Consider the following 23,168-nt stretch of genomic DNA (forward strand, 5'->3'; position numbering starts at 1 on the left):
TCCACATTTTTAGATACAAAAAGAGGCAAGAAATCTATACATCTATATGTTTACATATATATACATACATACACACAAAAAAGTAAGAATAAAAAAAATCGGTATTTCTCTATCAGAAAGTACAGAGTTATCGGGGCTACTACTAAAAATATGGAAAGACCCTCTCCAGTAGTTTGTCCGTTCTACTGTAGAAACATGGCGATGCAACACCAGGCCTGACCAGTTTTCAATGAAAACAGCTATGAATATCATATTCCACTCCAGCCAATATATCCCCCTGAATCCTACACACTGCTCCTTTAAAAGCACATAATGACTTCATTGGTCCTAAAAGTACAAAGTTCAGGACTTGTTGGTCTTAACTTGACTGAGGATGTCCCACCTCTGCCCAATTTTATATCTATAATCACACTATTCTCACTAAATTGTACTTGCCTGTTAAAAAGTCACAAAACTGACTTGACAGCATTTTATACAGCATCAAGTGGAGGGTTTTACAATTTAGAATTTTTTGGAGGACACAAATTATTTGCACTGTCAACCATGATGAGAGAATCGCCGCCGTCTTAAAGATAATCAGAGAGGCGAAAGAGAGTAATTACTGCAACTTCCATCAGTTCACTGCTTTCTCCACCTCTGTCCTGTATCTTCACCCAGAGCAACATCACCCAACCAACAACCACACTGCATATTACTTTTTTCCACTCAAAGCTTGCATCACCTACTTGCCATTACACAATTAGTTTTACAGCAATGTTGCTTTTCACTGAGAGGTTGAATGGTAGTGAACTTTAGTTGCCTCTCTCAGCTCATTGTCATCCCTCTCAGGCATCAATTACATGCAGTCTCATGCCAAGGGAGGTGATTAAGTCATTACTGTGTAATGTCTTAAACACAGGTTACATAACAGTGATTAGTTTTGGCCTCCTTTTGCAATTACTGGAACCTTAATTTGTCAAGTTCCTCTGAAAATAAGGAATTAAAAACATTTATAGTTGACCTGAAAGTCGCAGAGAATCTACGGCTGCAGCCATAAGTCGATGAATCAATTAATCCAGGTGAACATTAGTCAATAAAATTAATCAACGACTATTTTGACACCTATTTGAAGTGTAACTCCGGCGAAGAAATTCAAACCCATTTTTTGGCATGAATATACATCAAACAAGCTATCGAGACAAGTTCTTTGGGTGATCACCTATTAACAGAGAATTCCCGGGCAGTCGCCATCAACCAGACGTGGCTAACTGAGTAGCTCGGGGGAGAACGCTGAACCATCCAAAACCACTAATCCTGCTCAAAATAGCACCAAACCTCTGCAGTAGCATGATTAGAGTCCCTACACATAAAACAAAGCACCAACATTGTAGTTAGTGAAGCGGGAGTTTATTAAAAAAGACTGTCTTTACAAAGCTACAAGTCTCAGCAGGTCTGTTCATATTGACAGGCAGCCCAAACAAGTTGATTACCAAATGCACTGGAGTTCAGGTTTGTTGAATTTCAATAATAGGTCATCACCGAAAAAACTTGTCCCAATGGCTTATTTGATGTACAGTATATTCATGCAAAAAAAAAAGTGGGTTTCGATTTTCAAACACAAGATCTAGGAAGTTGAGATTGACAGTTTTTTTTTTCACAACTTTACAGATGGAACGATCAGCCGGCAATGAAAATAATCATTGGTTGCAGCTCTAAAAGAATCAGACGGGTGGTTATATATTCTGGTATTTCTGAGATGATGTAAATATCTGCAGCTCTTATGTCCCACCGGTCTTGATAGCTCTCATGGAAAGAGGTATTTTCTTTTGGCAGCGTTGTTGATTTGTTTGCGTGTGTGTGTGTGTGTGTGTGTGTGTGTGTGTGTGTGGAGGGGGGGGGGGGGGGGGGGTGCTACCTGTGTGCCAAAATAATCTCTCCTGCTTTAGTTTCTGATAACCATCCATTTCAGAAATAAACACAGAGAAACGGCAGCTGCTGCGGCCCAAACCATTTTGTACTTATTGCAACGGACAGATTAAACATCATCGGCCTCTCTAAATGAATCAAAAAGGCCATTAATAAACAAAAAAGTAATTGCAGATTGAGCACAGCAGCAAGCGAGACCAACTTAATGGTCTCTTATTTCAAACCTCTTAAGGTGTTATTGCCAATTAGACACAACTCTTTTAGTTTCCATGGAAACATTATTTTTTCTGATCTTTCTGTTCTTTCTCCTGCATATAAATACACTCCCTCTCTCTCCACATGGTTTATTTTTAGACCTGTTTTCTTTTTAGATTCATGAGACAACAGGTGGGTGGTGCATTGCGTAGGGGGGAAGGTGGGGGTACAGTAATATAGGACTGAGCAGTGTGGGACGGGTCAGAGGTTAGGGGATTAACTAAATGGGTGCACAGTGGGAATGAGTGGGCTGACAATAACTCAAGGAACACAGTGTCCTCTGTGTAACAAGTCTGAATGAGAGAGTTGTTTAATGATTCATGCACACACAGTTTTACAATCAAATACGAGGTGGCACTTACACTTGAGAAATGAATGTAAGTTGTAGACATAATATTAAAAACATTAAAATAATATATTAAGACTGCAGAATCATGAAGATAGCTGTGTTTCAGAGGAAGAAACCACCAGAAGAAAACCAGTGTTAAACGAATAGTTTGGATTTTTTAAAGTGGGGTTATCTGAGGTACTTATCCATAGTCAGTGTATTATCTTCAGTAAATGGCGATCCACACGCCTCCAGTTTGGAGAAGCAGGCAGGAGTCCCGGCACGAAAGCTAAAAATTGTAGCCTCCTGCTGTGGGCGAGGGCAGCAGCCAAAGGTATTTTAGTCACCTAAAAAAAATCAAAATCAGTTTAAGTGTACACTACATAAAATTTAGAATATTTTCACCACTGCCATCAGACAGCCTTGGTTAAGGTCCCACTCCGGTCATGTGAAAAAGCATTTAAAAACTACTCTGATATGACTAATATTTTGTTTCACATGGATTTCCCACATAGAAAGTAAAAAAAAAAAAAAAAACTCAAAAGGGATGGAGCTGGAAGCACATCGACACTTTCTCCCATGAGAAATGTTGCATTTGACCCAAGCCCCCACCACAGCGACTTCCTTGTTGATCCAAAACTGAAGTGCCAAAAATGTCAGTTCACTGAAAGGCCACTAGGGGAGGTTTCATAATAGAGCAGTTTCTCAATGACCCCCGTGTTAAACAGGCCGGTTTCTCGGCATAGTTAAACCTGTTTAAGGCCTGGTACAAAAAAACATTCTAGTCTGTATGTTTATTGGAGGTTAAAGTTTATGAATAATTAGGGGCACAGCTTATTGAGTGACAGCTAGCCGCTGGCCCTCACTTCCTTTTGGAAATATACATCAGCCAGACGGATGTATCTTCCTCCCCCCAACGTCACATCAATGCCCCTTTTTGGTAAGAGGAAATGAGGCAGAGTCAAGGGCTAACAAAATGGCGACTCTCATAGGCGAGTACGATTGGGTCAAGTTGAGAGAACAGACCTCAATGCAGAGGCGACATCCATTATTTATAAAGTCTGACCTTGCCCCGCCTTCAACTTTGGCTTTCTGAGCGGAGGATTGCAAAATCATCTCTCTAGTGACAACGTTTGCACAGATACAAGCCACGATAGTCAATGTCAGACATTTCAGAGGACAGAAACAGAAGAAAAACACTTCTTTAAGTGGAGGGGGACTTTAAGTTTAAACCGGGGAACTGAAGCTTTTCTGGACTCTCATCGAAGCCACAAGAGTCCATGGACAAAAACAGTAATTTTACCTCACAAAATATGAGAGTTGCTGGCCTGACGCTAAAATAAAGTGGTGAAAATATTCTCAATACAGTGCATGCTTGAGCAGATATAGTACTAAAGTATATTTAGCTGCTGCTTCCGTCCACAAGAGTACATTTCTTATCTTCTGTGCCTGTTCTCATGCCTGCTTCTCCAGGCTGTAGATAATACAACACTCACTGGGATAGTCAAAAAAAATCCAAACTATCCCTTTAAGTTGTGCATCAGGATATGAAGCTGAGGTGAAGGAAAGACCGTCCTTACTGTCGACACGGCCATCTGAGTATAGAAATAGCTCTGCTCTAGGTGGCAGTGAGATATCTTAGACACATGTAGCTTTTTCCTGGAGTAATTGACTCATTAAGGAGGTCAATAGTAGAAGCGCCCTCAACATTATTATCATAACTCTGCCCTTGAGTCCTTTTTAAACATGATAAGCAGATGATGGGAGCTATTTTCTGTAGTGCGGACCGTCTCTGTGGCCCTGCTTGATGCCTCCCCCTCGAATGTCATGAGAGCCAATTTACTCAGCAGCAGGCGGACGCCTCATTTACTGTGAGAACTGATCCAGGTCAAAATGTTTTTAGAAAAGCAGGCCTAGGGGGGCGGGAGCAGGGGCTGAATAATACATTTATTCATGGTCATACATTAAAAGAAGAACTGTATACACTGTTGCTCTGCACATTAGAAACACCAATATGCAATGTGCACTTTATTGCTTTGTGTATTTTGTTTTCAATCTGCTGAAGAAGACCATGAAATGCAGCCGAAAGCTCAGCGAATTTTTTGCGAAACTACAATTTCTAAAAATAAATAAAAAGAAGCCCAACATTCTTTTATGGTTTTTGAAAACATCTAACGGTTTGAACAGTTAATACTTACTGTAAGGATTTGTTAGTGTGTAATACCATTAAAGCTCTGTTATACCACAAAGGTCATTACTTTGTTAAGTGTTTATATTCAAGGACTTCAAACATATTTATAAAGCATAAAATAAGACAGAAATTAGATAAGAGATAATAACTATCAGTGAATATCAGCATACAAAGAACGAGTATGCAAAACATCAGCAGCCGCGGCAAAACTCCAATAAACTTGACAGATATAGATTGATGTGTATCTGGCTGTTGAATGACATGTGGGGTTGTTGTTCTGCACATAGGAAGTGGCTTGGAGTGCCATATCAGTAAATACTGCACGTTCATACACCAGGTGTGGACGTCTCATAGGAAAACTGTTGACGAACACATGAAACTGTCCTTACATGTGTTTACAACTCCATTATAGTGTGCTATAAACAGTTTATTACTCATGTATACCACTTATAAATGCTTAAGTGGGATCAAAGTGATATTGCAATTAAATGTGATTTGACAACCAGCTTCTGTGCTTTAAATAAAAACATTTCTAAACATTTATACAGTGAGTGGGCTGGTTGATCTGACAGTGAACAAGAGTTCAGAAGGTCGTTCTGAGCAGGAATACTAGTCACGATCAATAACTGTCTTGGGTGAGGGGCAGGATCAAGGTTAGGATGCTGGATGAAAAATATAAAAAGTCACATTAAATGTGTTTCATTCAGACTCAGAGGATGGGACTTTAAAGGAAGCGAGAAAGATAGTATATGCTCTCATTCGAGATTTGTGTGTGGAAGAAATGACGATTATTGTTTTTGTAAGACAGAACTGGAATAAGGGCATGTGAAATTGTTCCTGTCTTGTGTCTTGGGAAGTGGATCAGTTATGTGTTGTAGGGGCGTTATTCTTATTATTATCTAATTTAATTACCTGATTACTACACTATTTGTGTAGTTTTTGATTGGTTTTATTATGAGAGACTCTGTTACTTGGTTTGTATTACAGTCACGCAACACTAAACTAATCAGTGTTGATGCAACAATGACGATGAGTGATAAGTGTTAGTGCTTACTGTTAAAGTAAACTATTGCGTGCCTAAACTATACAGGGAGTAGTGAAAGAGTGAATTCCAAGACAATAAACGCCTAAATTAAAGGTACACCTGATGACGTTGATGTATAGTGACTTTATTTCATTATTAGTTATATATTAAAGCAATATTTGATCAATTAAGGATAGAAGTTGAGCTCTGACAAAACTTCAATGAAAAAAATCCATTCCAAGTCACGAACATGAAGTAGCTTCATTAAAATGTTAATTGTTTTAGGTTGTGTAACTTTTCCGACCGCATTTCTGTGGATGGTGGCTCTATACTCTCATTATAACAACGGCTGCCAGAGAAGCTGAATATAGCAACAGTGGGCATAAGACACACATCTAGACATAAATATGTCTCCTTGATTTTCTGTTAAAAATGTATAATTATACTACTGTGTCTTGAAGGTCATTTCATGTTATGTGACAAAATGTAGGCTTATAAAACTGTAATTTATCATCACAAATGTAGGACAAGTTACAGGCGACAGAGTAAGGTATACCTATAAATACACACCATCTCTGTGGATGTTTAATGAGCACAGTGGGATCAAGAAGCAGCTGGTGCACGGCCATTTTTATTAAAGGGATAGCTCAAATGTTTTGAAGAGGGGTATGAGGAACTTATTGATAGTCAGTGTTGCAGTAGATTACAGTTAGCATAACGACAGTTTGGAGAAGCCGGCAGGAGTAGACACGGATATATATTTTCGACACCTTAAAAAAGACAGTCCGTCTCAGTTTAAATGTACTTTATATTTAGAATATTTCCACAGCTTTACTTTGCTGTCAGACAGCTCATCCTCCACTTCCCACAGAAATGTCATCTCTCTCTCTTTAGGCTGTTCAGTCTTCCTCTGCAAATGTTCATAAAGCGATCTTCTTGTCTCTGCAGTGATTTCGTTGTTGCTGTTATTATCACTAATTTCTATTTTCCTGTATTTGTTTATAACATAAACTGTGGAAAGTCGGACTCAAACAGCGTGTTTGCACAGTTGTGTTTATGCGTAGGAATGGGCTGTCTGACAGTAAGGTAAAGAAGGGAAAATCTTCCAACTATAGCTACACTTAAACTGATATAGATTTTTTTAGGTTTGCCTTTTTTAAGGTGACTAAAGTACATTTTCCCCCGTCTACAGCAGCTTCTCTGTTGGCACTCCCATCTGCTTCACTAACTCATCATTTCTAACTGTCATTTACTGTAGGAACACACACACACACACACACACACACACACACACACACACACACACACACACACACACACACACACACACACACACACACACCCGCCCCTCTTGTGGCTCGTTCAAACACTGAAAAACAGGCTCAGCACTTTGTTCCCCGCTGGGAATTAACTCAACTAATGATGCCAAAAGTTTTCAGAGACATGCTCTACTTGCCCAGTTTGGTATAGAAAATAAAGTAGAACTACTGAATTTAGGTAGCACTTTACATGACGGCAACATAAAACAAATATAACCTTATTATTGTCACCAAATTACCCTCTGTTTAGTCAATAAAGAACCCCTTCATATACAGTTACATACAGGCTGACAGTAACATATCGGTTTGTTTAGGCTCCTCATTGATGTGAGATGAGAGATGAGTGATACCAGAATTGCATGTCCGTCAAATTAAAATGAGATTCTAGATAGTCTTCTGCATAATATCACACTCCATATTAATCTGTCTGATTTGCGTCTAGAGTTCAAAATAAAGTGACAAGCTTGCCTGTTCTCCAACTTCCTTCCATGGTGCGTTGATATGCAGGTGTCAAGTTAATCTCTGACTCTAAATTGCACGTAGGTGTGACTATGAGCATGCATGAGTCTGATGACCTGAGTGCACCCTGCTGCACTGCATGAGGTTATACTGTCTGGCTCAACAACAGGCCACTACTTGTTCAGGGGTTTAACTTGACCCCGACTGCTACTCCCCATTTTATTACCAAGAAACACTCAGGTATTACTTTAAATGAAAATATCAATACCACTCTCATGTCTATTCTGTAGCTCAGCTTAGCATAAAGACTGGAAACAGGTGAAACACCTAGCCTTACTCCAAAGTTAAAGCAGTTCTTACCTTTCTTGCATATCTTACAGCGCTTCCCTTGAAAGTCTCAACTTCTTCCCCCTGCCAGACCTCTGGTGCTCCCACCTCCCCCGACAGGTACGGTGAGAGAGAGTCGAATCGTTGCGTTCCAGTGCCATGGGAAGTCCGAAGTTTCCGACCTCCAACTAGACAAAGTGCACTTGAATGCCTCTCAGTGGACCAAATAAAATGATTGGTCAGACTTTTATCAAAAATATATGGGAATTGAATATTGATGGATTTCTCTTACAGTTTAGTGTGCCATCTGCAAAGTGTAAAAGTGCCAGAAAGGTAAGAATTTATTTAACCATATAAGTTATTGGGGTGATGTGCAGAACTTTTTACTGTGTGTACCAGGTAGCTAGCTAGCTGTGTCCAGTTTCCAGTCCAGACAAAATAAGTTTCAATCTAAATATGCAATGAAGATAATCAGCTAGTGTTTGTTTTATTATTCTGTATTGTATCAAAGCATTCAAAGGACGATTTCAGTTCACTTTTGGAGTATCATTTCCAGATGATGTAACCCTTACCCATCTGTGCAGCAAACCCACCGCCGTCCATAAGACATCTGTCAGGAAGAGTGAGTGTACATTTCACTTTCTAAAGATGATGATATTTGATAGGACACAGTCACCATATTGGGCCAAAGTGAGAACCAATGAATGTTTGCTTTGTGATAAAGTACAGCCTCTTTAGCCTCTATGATCACAGTAGACCATTTCCATCCTGGTGCGAAGAAACTGAGCTTTCAAAGAAGGATCTTCTCTTGGAAATAAAACATTTTTCTCTGTGCCAATTAAGACTTTGGACCCCATTCATAAGGTAGAGTGTCTTGCATATACTCTTATATATTTCTATGTGCACCTTGTCATAGACACCTTATGCTGGAGGATTCCCTCTATGTAATGGTTACATTATACATTGTGTGCAGGTGTAAAGGTATCCCATCAATAGTGGTGTGTGTTTCAGCCAACAGTGTTTGCAAACTATCTTAAGAGATATTACATTATTTATTATTTATAGTAAAAACATCTCAAATGTTAAAAAAAATAAAATAAAATAAATATATATATATATTAGTATAATTCTACTCATATGCAATTCAAATATAGCTAACTAAAGAATTAACCTTTAATCTCTTTGAGCATTCCTAATCATAACTAATAGACTGTTGATGATGTTTGTTATTCATATTATGCTGATGACTAAGAGCCTCCTGGGAAATAACCGCACCAGATCTATTGAAAACTAAGGCTATTTTAGTGCGTAAGGTGCCAGCGAATACCCAGTAAAACACCTTAGATGACAGATTCAGCAGGATCGGCATGGCGCCCCCTGCTGAGGACCTCTACTGCCGTCAGTTCCAGCCCAACACCTTTGACCCCTCCCGCTGCAGCTCCTGCCTGAGGCCAGATCATATGCACCACAGCAGCAACACTGCTGCTGCTGCTGCTGCTGCAAAACAGGACGGCTCACAAGAGTGGGTATGTACATGAATCATTCAAAAGTATTGTTAAGGCCAAACTTGATTTACCAGACTTACACATGCTCTAGAAACAATTTAGGAGAAAAAAAAGTTAAGAATTATGTTTATAAAGTGGCTCCCAATACGGCAAATGTAGGTAACTGTTGGAGCAACTCTGTCGAGTGATCACACTTTTGACAAAACACAAGATCATCTTATAAAATATAATACCATATGTGTGATAATTAAAGTTATTTATTAATTCATCAATAACAATGATGGATGTTTTAGCACCTGTCTCTTTAAGCCACCCACCCTTACTGAAAAAGCCCAATCTACTCTGATCTGATCTACTCTGAGCAGTATTTTCAGGTCTTCTACATCTGTACTCTCGGTGTCTCTGCAGTGTCATTGCAACTGGGGAATGACTGTAACGACACTGTAGCTGAACTTTCTATCTATCTACCTATTAACTCTTACAACATGAGATATTTAAGTGTAGGGGGATGGAATATTTTTGGTCTGTGGTATTGCTAGTTTTTTGGTAAATGATTTCAAAACTTCTTCCACTACTGTTGCTTACATACATCACATCAAGCTAAAAGACTGAGGCTAAAGCAAACAGGTCTCAGATTAAATGTCAGTATCCTCACCAGCTGGTGATAAACGTAGAAGACAGAAACAAGGACACAGCATTATTTTTGTTTTGCAGGCTGCATCTTTATGCTTTTTTAATCTGAAATTTACTAGTAAAAGGGAAAGAGTTTGCATCAGATGTCCGTTAGGATTATCATTGTCCAAAATGTCGCTTGAAGTTTGATGAGTGTGTCTGAAACATTTATAAATATTTATAAATACATTATAAATAAAATGTTCAAGTGCTTTTTAATGACATACTACCGGTCTAAACGGTCCCACAAGTTGCACACTGAGGTGATGTCAACCTATAAGACAATCAAGCGAAACAACTGTGGAGGTGGGACAAGGATAACACAACAAGGTGGCATTTGATTCTGTATCATTAATTAATGAGAGCTCATTACAATCCTCGGGGAGTGGGTTGTAAGCCGATACGCCCATATGACACATGCAAACATCTCCCCTCACACAATGCTGGCCCACTTCAGTTAAACTATACAGCTCAAAAATGTAAAGGAAGTTCTTTTTTTATCAAAGTTATTACTGAAGTGTAGACTTTATTTTGATCTGAAAACAAAACACAACACATTACACTCTTTAAACCTGCATCCTGGGTAAAGAATAGGACAACTAAAACAAGCAAAACTTTCATGAGAGGTAAAACTGAAGGAGGGATCAAGATAAAGATGAAAAAGAAGCTGAGTGGGCGGTTCTGGTAATGCAAAAGCACTAGAGCAATGAAATAATGATGAGCATGACCAGAGACTAGCTTGAGTTACGTCCTGTGCAGTCTAAATGTATTGGCTTAGCTAGAACGAAGGGACAGAAGGAAGGAGGGAAGGAGGAGAGCCGCTGAAAGAATTGATAGCAGATTTAGCTGAAGGACAGCGAGCAGTCACAGTAAGTGAAGTGTGTCTTAATGTTTAGACTTGGGATGTTAGTTGGCTATATATTAGTGTCTACAGCAAGAGGAGTTTATGTCTGTTTGTGTTGTTTATTCTTTAAAATGTATGGGATAAAAGACACAAGACTGCACTTATGTCAGGCTCATCATTTAATATCCATGATTTTCTTGCTGCATGATATAAAATGTGATCAAATGTAACAGCATCAAAACATTCTCCTTTGAAAACAGGTGATACAAAATCTAAATAAATATCTAATTTACAGATTAAAAAAAGGCCTCTATGAACAACTTCACAATTCTGACTCCTGTGATCTAATTTCCCTGAAATACTCAGACCAGTTTTACTTTTACTGCATTATCCAAATGCTTTAAAATGTGTTTCTGTGCTTCACCAACTAGGATGGAGATGATGACACTTGTGCCCTGTCTGAGGTGACCACAAGTGGCAGTAGTGATGACGTCAGTGAAGGTTGGACCTACGAGTGGAGTCTGGTCCACAGTTTGAGTCCTGAGTGGGAACTCAATATCTGTGACACTGACATACAATCCAGGTGACTATATCCTGTATCCTGATTTTAGAAACCACTTTTTTTGTTTCACCAGGAACAATGTGCTTGAGCAGGGAGCACACGCACATAACCGCCACATTTTGTTGTCTAAATGAAACCGTCACGTTCATGCACCAGTCAATGTTTCAAAGCATTAAATAGACGTTTTTGTAAGATATCATAGAAACATGTTAATGAGAAAACATTGATCGTATAGCTGCCTCACCCACAATGACTACTGTCCAGTTTGTCGCACATCCTTTGTTTTGCGCTCACTATCTACCATCAGCTATTCCAAGCCATTCTGCAATCACTGACTCCAATCTCCGTCTTTCCTCTGTGCTGAGAGACGAAGTGAATCAGTTTATCAGATGCCATTCTGGATAAGAGGTTTACAGGTACGGTGGCTCACAGTGGTCAAAAATGTCTCTAAAGGATTTTGACAGATGGGAAAATCGAACCTGTTCTGAAAGTTTTATTAACAGACAAAAGTTTAGGAGTCGTGCATTAAAGATTGAATATGGAGAATGAGCAGAACTCCGCCATCTAGTGTCTTAAAATCGTAGTCGCAACAACAAAAAATAATTCCAGCAGTCAGGTTGCCAGGTTCGTTGCAGGGAGTGTCAAACGATCAGCCTGCTCCATGTCAAGTGATGAATCATACAGGGTAATGACTAATTTTGATTAATCAATTAATTTTACAACAGTATTTAACGTTAGCCAGTCTTCAACTGGAAGTCTTTCTTTGAGTGGTGTGTAGTCAATTATCTAGCTCTCAACTCAAAATGATTTCTTGTTTCTGTAGCAACAACAGACAACCCTGGCAACCTGCAACGCCCAACGCTATTGGCTGGTACAATGTAAACAGAATGTGACAGAAAGTCATTGTCAAACCTGTCAAAAAAAATGTAAATATTAATTCCGACTAAATTGATTTTTTTATGGAAAAACAATAATTTTATTCTGTACCCCTCAAAACGCCCCGTGGGTGTATTATTATTTTTTTAAATATAGCTTTAATAAAGATTCTCCATATTCAACATTTAACATGATTGACACAACGTGAGGTCGCATTTATTTTTAAATGTGCAACAATTTGGGATGAAAAATACGGACTTGGTATGCAAAGGTTTTAAGTAGTTTACATAATAATTTTTTTAAAACTCCTTATAACATTTGTAAGCCTTCTGCCTGATCACCAAGCCAAGTGACTCCAGGAATCACATTCCATGTTTGCACCAGCTTTTTCCTCTATATATCTGTGATGGCCTTGCACTGCCCTCCTCCAGCTCTCCAAATCAGTGGGACAGTCCAGGGAGCATCAGATTGCTCAGCTCAGAGAGGCACTGTGTGGCCCAAAGAGATATGACCCGGTTGGACCCGTCCAAAGCTGAAAGCTCCTGGATGGATGAGAGGAGGAGCAGGGACAGGTCCCGCCGAACATCAGGTACAGTCACAGATATACGCTGCACCATTTCAAAATGAGTCGTACCTTTAAATGTACAGAAGACAATCTTGACCTTGACTTGTGCTCATGCTCTCTTACGGGCTTAATGTTAAGGAAATTACCTCAGGCTTGTATGATTTTCAGAGTCCAGAGGAGACAGGGAACAAGAGAGTGGCTACTACTCTCCAGACAGAAGAGGGGACAGTGAGCAGCAGATGGAGGAAGTCAAACGGTCATATCGTTACTATGAGAGGGGGCATCCTCTTCCTAGCAACTATGTTGCTGAGCCCAAAGCCTGCGTACCCTACAGGAATGTTAACCTTGGCACGCCCTCCCATAGGAGGAACCCAGAGACGTATATGCAGGAAATTTGGAGAAGTGAATCCCCAGAGAGGTACACGTACCACTCCAACTTTAGACGGGGAGCTGATTCAAAGAATAATTCACCAACACGTCACAGCTCTGTGAGCCCAGAACGCTACAAGTTAGCTGAATCTTCTGTGGGAACCCAGCGAAAAAGCTCCGTCTCCAGGAGTCAGGCTCGGTCTCACGCCTCGTCTCATGGCTCCTCTCCACTTCCATCATATGGTCTTTCTCGGCATACATCCGGCAGATCCAGTCCATCCCGCAGGAGGGGGTCCTCTGCCTCTCGGACCGCCTCGCCCTTCAGAGCCACCCCTTCTCACAGGCACACAGACTCTTTCCATTTACAGAACAGTCAATATGATGCTCAACAGAAATACAGCAAAGACTTGAGGAGTTCATCACAAGCTTCAAACAAACACAGTTTGGACTCTGAGAAGCTCTACAGGAATCTGGAGTCTATCTCCCGCCGTGGATCCTCAGTCATCCAGCAAAACTCATATGAGGGATCGCAATCATCTCCTCGAACCAGGACAGCTGTCAACAGCTCAGCTGACACTCGCACATGCAACAGTCGTGAAGTATCACCATCCAGGAACGGCTACAGTACACACAGTCACACCCCGCACAGGGAGCCCCACTCCAGAGACAGCAGACCGAGTCCTTCTCAAGGCTCTTGGCAGGGGTCCTCACACTCTTTACTCAGCCTCCCACCCTCTCGTGGTTCCTCCACATCAAGACGAGGTGTGGACGCTCACATGCTTGGTGGTTCACTGTCACATGTTGCAATCACAGAAACAGACAAAGGCCATGAGAGGAATAATAAGGTGAGTGGTGACAGAAGCAGGAGCAACATGAGGCGAGGAATGGAGGCATTACTGATCTCTGAACCCAAGAAGGCTGCAGTGGAAGTAGAGGAGGTACGTATATCAGTTAGTCTAGTACTTGTTTTTAGCCGATCGGTGAACTGCTTTGGTCTAGACTGAAATATTAAAACAACTATTAGATGGATCGTCATGTACAGGCATTCATGGTCCCCAGGGGGATGATACATACAGTGGAGATTCCCATCAGTTCTCATCCCAACTGTTCAATACTGCAGTTTTGTCAGGACCCGTTGGCTTTACTTCGTCAATGCCCTGGGTAGTCCTATGCATCAAAAGTATGATGCTCCCAATTGATGGTTTGGAAACATGTTGTTTACATTTTGAACTCACATAAAACTATGTGGTTAGATTAAACAACAAAAAAGATTGTGGGTGGGGTTAAAACAAGTGTGGGACACACAGAACATGGTGGAAAGGTGAAAAGTCCAATGTTTCTTGAACCCATTCACCACCACACCCCAACCTGCCTCATTGCATGGAGTTTGGCGCTTTGACTCTGAGCGTCTAATATCACCGCAGAGGGGTTTACAGTTGAAAGCCCAATGCGCTTGTGGGTGCCAAACGCAGAGGGCCGTGACAAAACTGAAGTATTTGACGCCCTGGGAAGGAGAACAGGCTGATCAGTCTCAGCTGTACTTTGAGTATAGTGCTAAAATTAGCACATTTTAGCATGCTCATTTGCTAAAATAAGTTGGTGAACATAGTAAACATATCTTCTAAACAGCAGCATGTTAGCATTATCAGTGAACCATATAGTCTATGTTGTGAACATTTCAGGGGGTCATCCCTATGTTCCCTGGTCGCATAAGCGAATTTAATTCGTGAATTTAATTCAGCATTTTGTTAGGGCTAGAGGTTACGGTTAGGGTCAGGGTGAGGGTCATGGTTAGGGGGTAGTGTTAGGGTCTACATAGGCCTATTTGCTGGGGAATTCAGCACTGATTATGGAAAAAATAACAGCCCGGGGAACATAGGACCCTTTCTGTGAAAAGCGGGGAAAATCTGACCTTTTTGGGAAAAGCGGGGAACATCGGACCTTTTTTAAAGCATTCTCTAAAAGGGTCTTTCATCCCCAGTCACATACAAAGCGGGGAACACAGGTACGCTCCCCATTTTAGCATGCTAATGTTGGCATTTAGCTAGGTACATCCTCAAATAGCCGATAGCATAAGTGTAGTGTAGACTCTTAAATCTTGTTATGTTTTGTATCAGTCAACTCTTCGTACCGCATATCATGTAAAATGCTAATAAATCTTTATGAATTTGAGGTGGCGATGACCATGGATGACTACATTATCTTAGCTGGTATTCCAACGATCCAGCTGGAGTCAGAGGAAGAGCTTCCAGGGATGAGGAGGAGGAACCAGAGTCCAAGCCCCTGCAGGAACGAGAGGCTGAGGACTTACAGGTTGGTGGTACCATATGGTCTAGGCTATACAGTAGCATCTATAGCATCTATAACAGAAGTCTCATGATAATACATCTATTCTGATTCCCAGTGTTTTGATTTCTTTTAACTGGTCTTTGTAGCAAGTACAGTAATACGTTGGTGAAATCTTTTGTTCTCAACCTGACTAATTGCCTTAGTTATGGCCAAATGAAAGAGGAGTGCTCTAGACCAGTGATTATCAAAGTGGGGTCCATGGCACTTTTCAAAAAAAGGCTTCAGAGTTGAATCAATAATATTTAAATGTTTGAATCTATAGTGGTTCAACTTATTCTCAACAGAATCAACAGGTTCGTTTGATATCTTACGAAATATGATATGCACTAAATTTAAAACAGCGACCGGAACAGTTACGTTTAAGTATCAAAAGGTGATGGTTAGGGTTAGGCATTAAAGTGACTTGGCCTGGGTTAGAAAAAAAATTGTGGTTTGCCTTCAGACTTCTGGGACATGAACACCACTTGATGGTCCTGTGTTGTTTGGGACCAATCCACCACCCCAACCTCCCTCCCTACACAGAATGTTGCGGCCTTATACTACTTCAAGTCGTATTTTCTATAAGAATAAATATGTGGATTACATATTACTTACAGTACTTTACTTTTCATAGTTTTATGTACAGACAGTGGGTGAGGTTATGTTGAAAGGATCCCTGCTGGTATATTCTCAGAGGAAAGTGAGTGTTCAGTGAGAACAAAAATTACGTAAATAGTGCCTATAGTGTGTTTATGTGTTTTTCAAATAGTTCTCAGCACTTTTATTTTGGCTCTGAAGGTACCAAGATGAAATAGACATCTGCAGTTCGAGGCTCGAGTCAGATGAGAGGGGGAGAGGCAGAGAGAGAGGCAGAGACAGACGAGAGAAATGCCGGGACTCTGAGAACGGACGACCATCTCAAAGACAGTCAGCCGCATCTCCTCATTCACAGGTACGATGTGATAACTGGGAAACGAAATATTGAAACATTAAAGCTTTAACCCTGTTTTCTATTCTATCAGAGTTCAGATTCTAAGGTAAAGGAGAGAGCTCCTCCTGAACACCCGCAGACACAGGTGAGCATGGTCCCATGACTTTTCTGCAAGTGTTTGGAGGAAAATGGGCCATTCATACATTCATTCTGAAGTAGATCCCTGATATTCATTTCAGCTCTTTTACCTCAGGCGCACTTCTCACAGAAGCACCTTGCAGGGGGAAAAAAGCCATTAGTTAGCACTCGACTGTATGTTTTAGGGCAGCATGTTCATAGGATTTATCGTTTGTATATTAATAGATTCTAGGATGGATCAAGCCAGTGTATCCTGCAATGTTATGCTCAAAACTGCTGAGTCAACAAAAAACAGCGGGTTGGATGACCACAAAATGAAACATTCAAAATGTTATTTCAATGCTTTGACACAAGCAACTATGCAAATGTTAGTAGGAGGAACCCTGACATTTCACCTCACATCATGCATTCTCTTTATTTCTCTCCTCCTCACAATATACACATGTTCAATATGATGCATGCATGGTAAGTATGTTATTTTGTGCTTACATGCTTTAACAACACCTGCTTGCTTTCAAGTCAGTCGAGCAATTTTGCATCTGTTCCTTTTTTCTCTTTCTACCACTTCCTTTTTTTACGTTCCCATTCTGCAGTATGTTTCCCTTTTTTTGCGCTTTAAAGTTTTGTCTGCCTCACGATGCATGCTTAAGAGTGATGTGGTTATCTCACAAACACAGTTTCTATTTCCTCTAGTTTCACAGTCTAGAGGAAGTGTGAGACAGAAACCACTTGCAGAATGCTTTCAAAGAGCTTGATCATAATGCTCTAATTACAGGCGTTGTTACTAGAAGGGGTGGATGTCCAAACTGGATGAACATGGCAAGGTAAATGCAAGTTTTTTAAATAATTGTTCTATTACATATTAGTTTTTTTCTATTCTACTTCCTGTTGTAACCACAGTCTCATGCACCAGACATTACACAACATTAAGAATGAGATTAGACCCTGACACCATGTGCTGTAGTAATGAAAATGTCATGTATTGAACGTTGTCAATGTTTGCTGTGTTTTGCTACAGTGGAGGAAACATTGGTTTGTCCTGGGTGATGCTTCATTGAGGTACTACAAAGACTCGGAGGCTGAGGAGGTAGGAGCTGATATGTGTTAATCTAATTAATTTTTGATCTACATGCAGTCATTTGAAAGACTGTTTAGCAGACTGTGTCACCAAAACATCACAATTATCATCAGTTTTCCTAAATGATTCTGTGGTACCAATTCATTCATCAAGGGTGTTTGTTGCTTGGGTTTTGTTGCAGTCAGATGATCTGGACGGAGAGATCAACCTCACATCCTGCGTGAATGTGTCAGACTGTGATGCAGAGAAGAACTACGGACTCCAAATACAAGTATGTATTTACCATACTTGTAGTTATTTGTTGTACAGTACACCATCAGACGGTCGGACTCCCCCACACCTCCCCCCATTTCCACATCGATTACATGTTTGGTTGCTTCCTGTTTAACCGTGTGTGTGTGTGTGTGTGTGTGTGTGTGTGTGTGTGTGTGTGTGTGTGTGTGTGTGTGTGTCTTTGCTCTATCTTTTGATCTCCTCCAGACAAAGAGAGCAGTGTTCACTCTCTCTGTTATGACCTCCAGAATACGGCGGAACTGGGTGAAGTTACTAAAGCAGGCGATCCAGAACAACACGCAGTGAGACTGACTTTATTCTGGGAGACAGTTGTGGAGGAAGTATTCAGATAATTTACCTAAGTAGTAAAATCACACTGTAAAAACACAAGTAAAAGTCCTACATTCAAAATGTTACTTAAATAAAAGTACATAAGTGTTATTAGCAAAATGTAACTTAAGTCTAAAACTAAAAGTACTCAATGCAGATCAAATACATATTATTATATATTCAAATATTAGATTATTAGTGCTGGTTGCCTTAATATTAAAGCAGCATTTTATTTTTGCAGGTGGTCGAGCTGGTTTTAAGATTTTGTACATACTGTTGGTTAGTTCAAAAGAGTGGAGTGAAATGACCTTTTCCCCACAATATTTCTCTGTATTATAGTAGAAGTAGTAAATACTCAAGTAAAGTGCCTAAAATGTGACCACTCCCTGTTAAGCCCAAAAGCCCAAAAAGTGACTTAACATAACAAACAATAGTGTGCAACTTCATATAAACTTTACAAGTAACTGTACAATGCAACGCATGTAAACTTGCGATTTACTTTGCCTGTTTACTCTAATGGTCAAATTAAGATTGTTCAGGTACAAAGTTGATTATTGATCTTGGAAACAGCAGCTGATTGAATACTCTCACTTCTCCTTTCAGTAGTTATTCTGTAGCTTTTCATCACGAGTAAAATACTTAATAAAACTTCTATTTTGGCAATGCTTACAGAATCTGTCATCATTTGATCCCTCATAACTAATTAATCATAATTAATAATGTACAAATTACATAACAGGACGCCCTTCATGGTGAATATGTGATGTTTATCGTGTTATTTCAGAAAAATGTGCTAAAATCCTTAATCTAACTCCATTGACCTGAACATTCCTGAACACCGAGGAAATGCAGTCAATGTGATTGGGTGGTCCATCTGCAGTGAACCCCCTACTCACCTTTCTTCTGATGTGTAACACTACGCTTCTGTCTTTCCCTCACTCTGATCTCAGCCAATCAAACACCGGCAGCGAGAAAGAGAACCCCCTCTCCCGGAGACCGTCGTCATGCCAACCCCCTGCTCGGTTCACCTGCGAGGACTCCGGCTATGAAGCTGCCACTTCCACCTCCACCACCACAGCTGCAAACTCCCATCAGGCCGACCACCACCACCACCACCACCACCACAAAACTGTAGACGGGGACCTGGACTTATCTCCAGCCAGTGAGAGAGAAGAAGGGGAGGGCTGGGACCGCGAGCAAGCCAAGCGATTGGAGGAGAGGAACAAGTGGTTTGAGGAGGGGGTCCCCTTCAGTGAGATGGGCAGCAGGTGGGACTCCATGGAGCTGAAAAGGGGGAGTGTACCTGTGCCTGTTATTGAAGCCATGGACTCAGAGGTCAACAGGAAGTGGGTAGAATTTGAGACGTTTTCATTCAGGGACATGAGCGCACAGTCTCTCATTGGAGCCCAGGCCTATCAGTCAAGCACCAAACGGGCATCACAGTCTCTCGTTAACTCCCAGACGTATCAATCGAGCCCTGAAAAGGCAGAACAGTCTGTCACCGGTTCACAACCTGATCTATGGAGCTCAAAAGGGGCTCTTCCATCCGTAAATGGAGCCCAAACCATTCAAACAAATAAAGCAGAGGTGCTTCAGAAGGAGGTAAGAAAGAACTTACAGTCACTCCATTAAAAAGATAGAAGCATTCCTTCAAGGGAGACACTACAGGTAATAATTTTAACTTATAATATCACAATGAAACTTCCCCAGTTGATCACCTTCTCAAGACAATTTTTTTTGTGTTACGAGTTTTCTGAAATTCTGTTTAAATATGCAAATAAGACATTTTCTTGTTAAAATATGTGCGTACTACATACAATGTGAACATTAAAGCCTGTTTCAAATTTTTTATTTTGCTGACATTAGAGACAAAGGTTTCTACAGGGGGGACTTTGAATATCTCTTCTTATCACTTTGTAAATGAGGAAATACTGTCAACAGCTATTTAAAAAAAAAATCAATATTACCATGTTTTTAGGAATAAAATGTTGTATAAATCCAGGTATGAATGATATATGAACAATCCCCTCGGTAAAAATCTTCAGAAGAGTAAAACTGTAAAGTTTGTTGTATGTAAGTGCTACTGAAGTGGGGATTTCATTTTGACACAAAAGCCTTTTAAGAAATGTATCGTAAAATGTGATACATTAAGCAAACCACTACAGGTGAATAGAGTTAGAGATATCACTATGCAACTTACCCCTGTTGAGCACTCACATTAAGATAAACCTTTTTTGTATTATACGTTTTCCCAAATTTTATGTTTAAAGAAGGCATCACTTGCACAAAGTGTAGTAAAATAAACACTGACGTGTGTTTTGGATGTTTTGTTTCCACTAGAGTGAAGAAGACAAAATAGCCCAAAATCTCATAATCAGCCAATGTTGTTGCCTGTAGTGTCTCACCTTGAAGTGTTTTCAAAAAAACTTATGTTAATATCCAGAAGTGGTGTACATCTCAATCCACTCTATAAATCCATCTCCCAGGCCCTCTCTCTTCGAAAACAAGTGGAGAGCATTAAGAAGGAGCGTGCAGCCATGGGGATAGAAGTGGACAGCCCGTGTGGCCCTGGGGCCCCCTGTAGGGCCAGACTAGAAGCCATGGAAGCAGCCCATCGGAAAACACTGCAGGAGCTGCAGGAGAAACACGCCAGGGAGATTGGGGAGCTGGAGGAGCAGAGAGACAGGATGATGCAGGAGGAGAACCAGACCGCTGCTAAAGGTAAAGTCGTTAACTAAACCTTGCAACAAGGCCTCTCTGTTAGTTCATGATTTATTTTACTGAATGTTCCTTTTAAACTCTTCTTTGTTTATGCTATATTTTTGGATGTCTGTGCTCAATTAACTGTCTCGTAACAAATTAACTAATTGTTCATCAAAGCTATGGAGTCTTTGAGAGCAGCCCACAGAGAGGAGCTAGAGAGAGAGGTGGAGAAGGCCAGGAGGTTGACAGGAGGAGCTGCACATGTGGATGCTTCTTCCCGAGGCCACGTGTAAGTTTATTATAGTCACTCTGTCATCATGCTGAGAGTTCTCCATCCCACAGGCTCTCGCTGCAAGCTCAAGATGTTCTACACTCAACCGTGACCCCGTGCATGATCATGTTCTCCATAACTTGTGTGCTTGTGCGTGTCAGGCCGCAGGAGGACGTCTTGCACAGTGAGTTAGATGTGCTGTCAGAGCGCTACTCTCAGACGTGCCTGGAGCTGAGCCGCACCGAGCAGAGCAGCCGGGGCCGAGAGACTGAGCTCAGTGGAAAGGAGAGAGAGCTGGAGCAGCTCAGAAGAGAGAACCAGGTTTATGCATGACTTGATTGATTCAAAAGAGCATATACAGACTGTTAAAATGACTGACATAAATTTCAGATGCTGTTTTTTTGTTAAAGTATTAAGAAAAGGACATTCATAAGCATACAAGTTCGCATAATATCTCCATGGCATCACTTGAGATATAAATCTATTTTCAGGAGCTCAAGGCAAAACTGGCAGAAGAGATCAGCCGCATGCGTTATTTCATCACAGGGCAGAGGGCGGACACGGTATCTCTTGGCAACACTGAGCGCACTGCATCAGAACTAGAGGTATTGATAGCAATAAGTTTAACAGCTGTGACTAAATTAGATCTTATGTAATCTCAACTCATGAGAAAGTAGGTGATACTAAAACAGTCCAACTTACTGCTGCATCCCAACCCAGTTTCATTAATTGTATCTGAATGTTTTAACTCAGGCTCAAAGGGACAAAACAATGTTGACATTACCATCATCACAGGGAAGCAAAAAGCAGCTTTTGATTAATGTGTTGTGGGATTCTAAACCTACTTTAATAAAAGCAACTAAAAACCAACTGCATTTTACTGTTTTGTCCTGTGGAGACAACGTTAGCTCCCAATAGCAACATTGCCACTCTTTCTGGTGGCGTCATTTGTGCTGAGCATCTGTGGTTGGTCACATTGTAGTGCAGCAAATGCTGCCATCTACTGCCTAAATACCAGTCCAGCACATCACTCATACTGCAGTGAAAGGTTTTGTGCCTGGACTTCCAGTGATTGAAAAAGTATTCAGATAGTTTACGTAGGTAAAAATAGCAGTACACTAGGGTGAAAATACTCCATTACAAGAAACAGTCCTGCATAATAAGCATTATCTGTGTTATGCTGATGAGTCGTCCCTATGATTATCATAGATTTGATTGTTGTAACTGATGCATTAATGTGCAAGTAGAATTTTACTCTTGTAGCTAATTTTGGCGATGCATTATACTTCGTCAAGTCACGTCTTTTATGAGAAATCTTAATCAGCACAGCTGCTATACAGCAGCTGTCAAATACATGTCATAATGCAAAAGGCACCAATATAGAAGTGAAAATGTTGTATCTTTCTAAACTGGTAATAGTAAGATGTTACATTTGTTTTCAGACATTGCTAAGAGCAAAAGACAATGAGGTGCAGTATCTTAAAAAAGAAATCGGCTGTCTACAGAATGAAGTGCAGTCTCTTACCAAGGTAAGTTATTTTAACAAAGAAAACTCCGATATGTTGAACATTTATCGCTTTGATTTAAACTGTCCTCCCTGCTTGACTTTGGTGTGTCTTTCATATTTGTTCCAACCCTTTCTCTAGGAGAGAGAAGCAGCTTATGAGCGTTATAAGGAGGCCTATGTAGAGCTGAGTGACATGAGGGGTCGCAGCCAGTTGGAGATGGGCTCCATCAATGAACACTTGAGACTCGCCAATGCAGCACTTCAGGAGGGAGCGAGACAAACCTGACCAATAAGAACAACTGTTAAAAAATGTACCTTGTATAATAAAATGTGCTGTTATGACTGGGTATGACTTAAAAGAGTCAGAATAAGAATTATGGCAACTATTGTGTACTATTGTGAAACCAC

General features: G+C 40.5%; 1 protein-coding gene across 1 annotated transcript; it reads left to right on the top strand.

Annotated features, from left to right (window-relative positions):
- The first annotated feature begins 17,298 nt into the window (after positions 1 to 17,298).
- Positions 17,299 to 23,092, top strand: LOC310953065 (TRIO and F-actin-binding protein-like). The gene is made up of 11 exons (XM_083921969.1): positions 17,299 to 17,422; positions 17,617 to 17,685; positions 17,858 to 17,947; positions 18,157 to 18,251; positions 19,230 to 19,881; positions 20,766 to 21,000; positions 21,160 to 21,271; positions 21,415 to 21,574; positions 21,745 to 21,858; positions 22,696 to 22,782; positions 22,900 to 23,092. Exons 1-11 carry the CDS (start codon positions 17,396 to 17,398, stop codon positions 23,044 to 23,046), a joined length of 1,788 nt encoding a protein of 595 aa, XP_083778095.1. The 5' UTR covers positions 17,299 to 17,395; the 3' UTR covers positions 23,047 to 23,092.
- The last annotated feature ends 76 nt before the right edge of the window (positions 23,093 to 23,168 follow it).

The sequence above is a fragment of the Echiichthys vipera genome (genome assembly GCF_963691815.1).
Source record: "Echiichthys vipera genome assembly, chromosome: 2".
In the NCBI taxonomy this organism is placed as follows: domain Eukaryota; kingdom Metazoa; phylum Chordata; class Actinopteri; order Perciformes; family Trachinidae; genus Echiichthys; species Echiichthys vipera.

What these genes read in the sequence shown, in the direction of transcription:
- LOC310953065 (XM_083921969.1), top strand. Translation starts at nt 17,396, where the DNA reads ATGTCCAAACTGGATGAACATGGCAAG. An exon ending in AAGACTCGGAGGCTGAGGAG is followed by an intron (nt 17,686 to 17,857) that starts GTAGGAGCTGAT and finishes GTTTTGTTGCAG; the next exon opens with TCAGATGATCTGGACGGAGA. An exon ending in GCACTGCATCAGAACTAGAG is followed by an intron (nt 21,859 to 22,695) that starts GTATTGATAGCA and finishes ATTTGTTTTCAG; the next exon opens with ACATTGCTAAGAGCAAAAGA.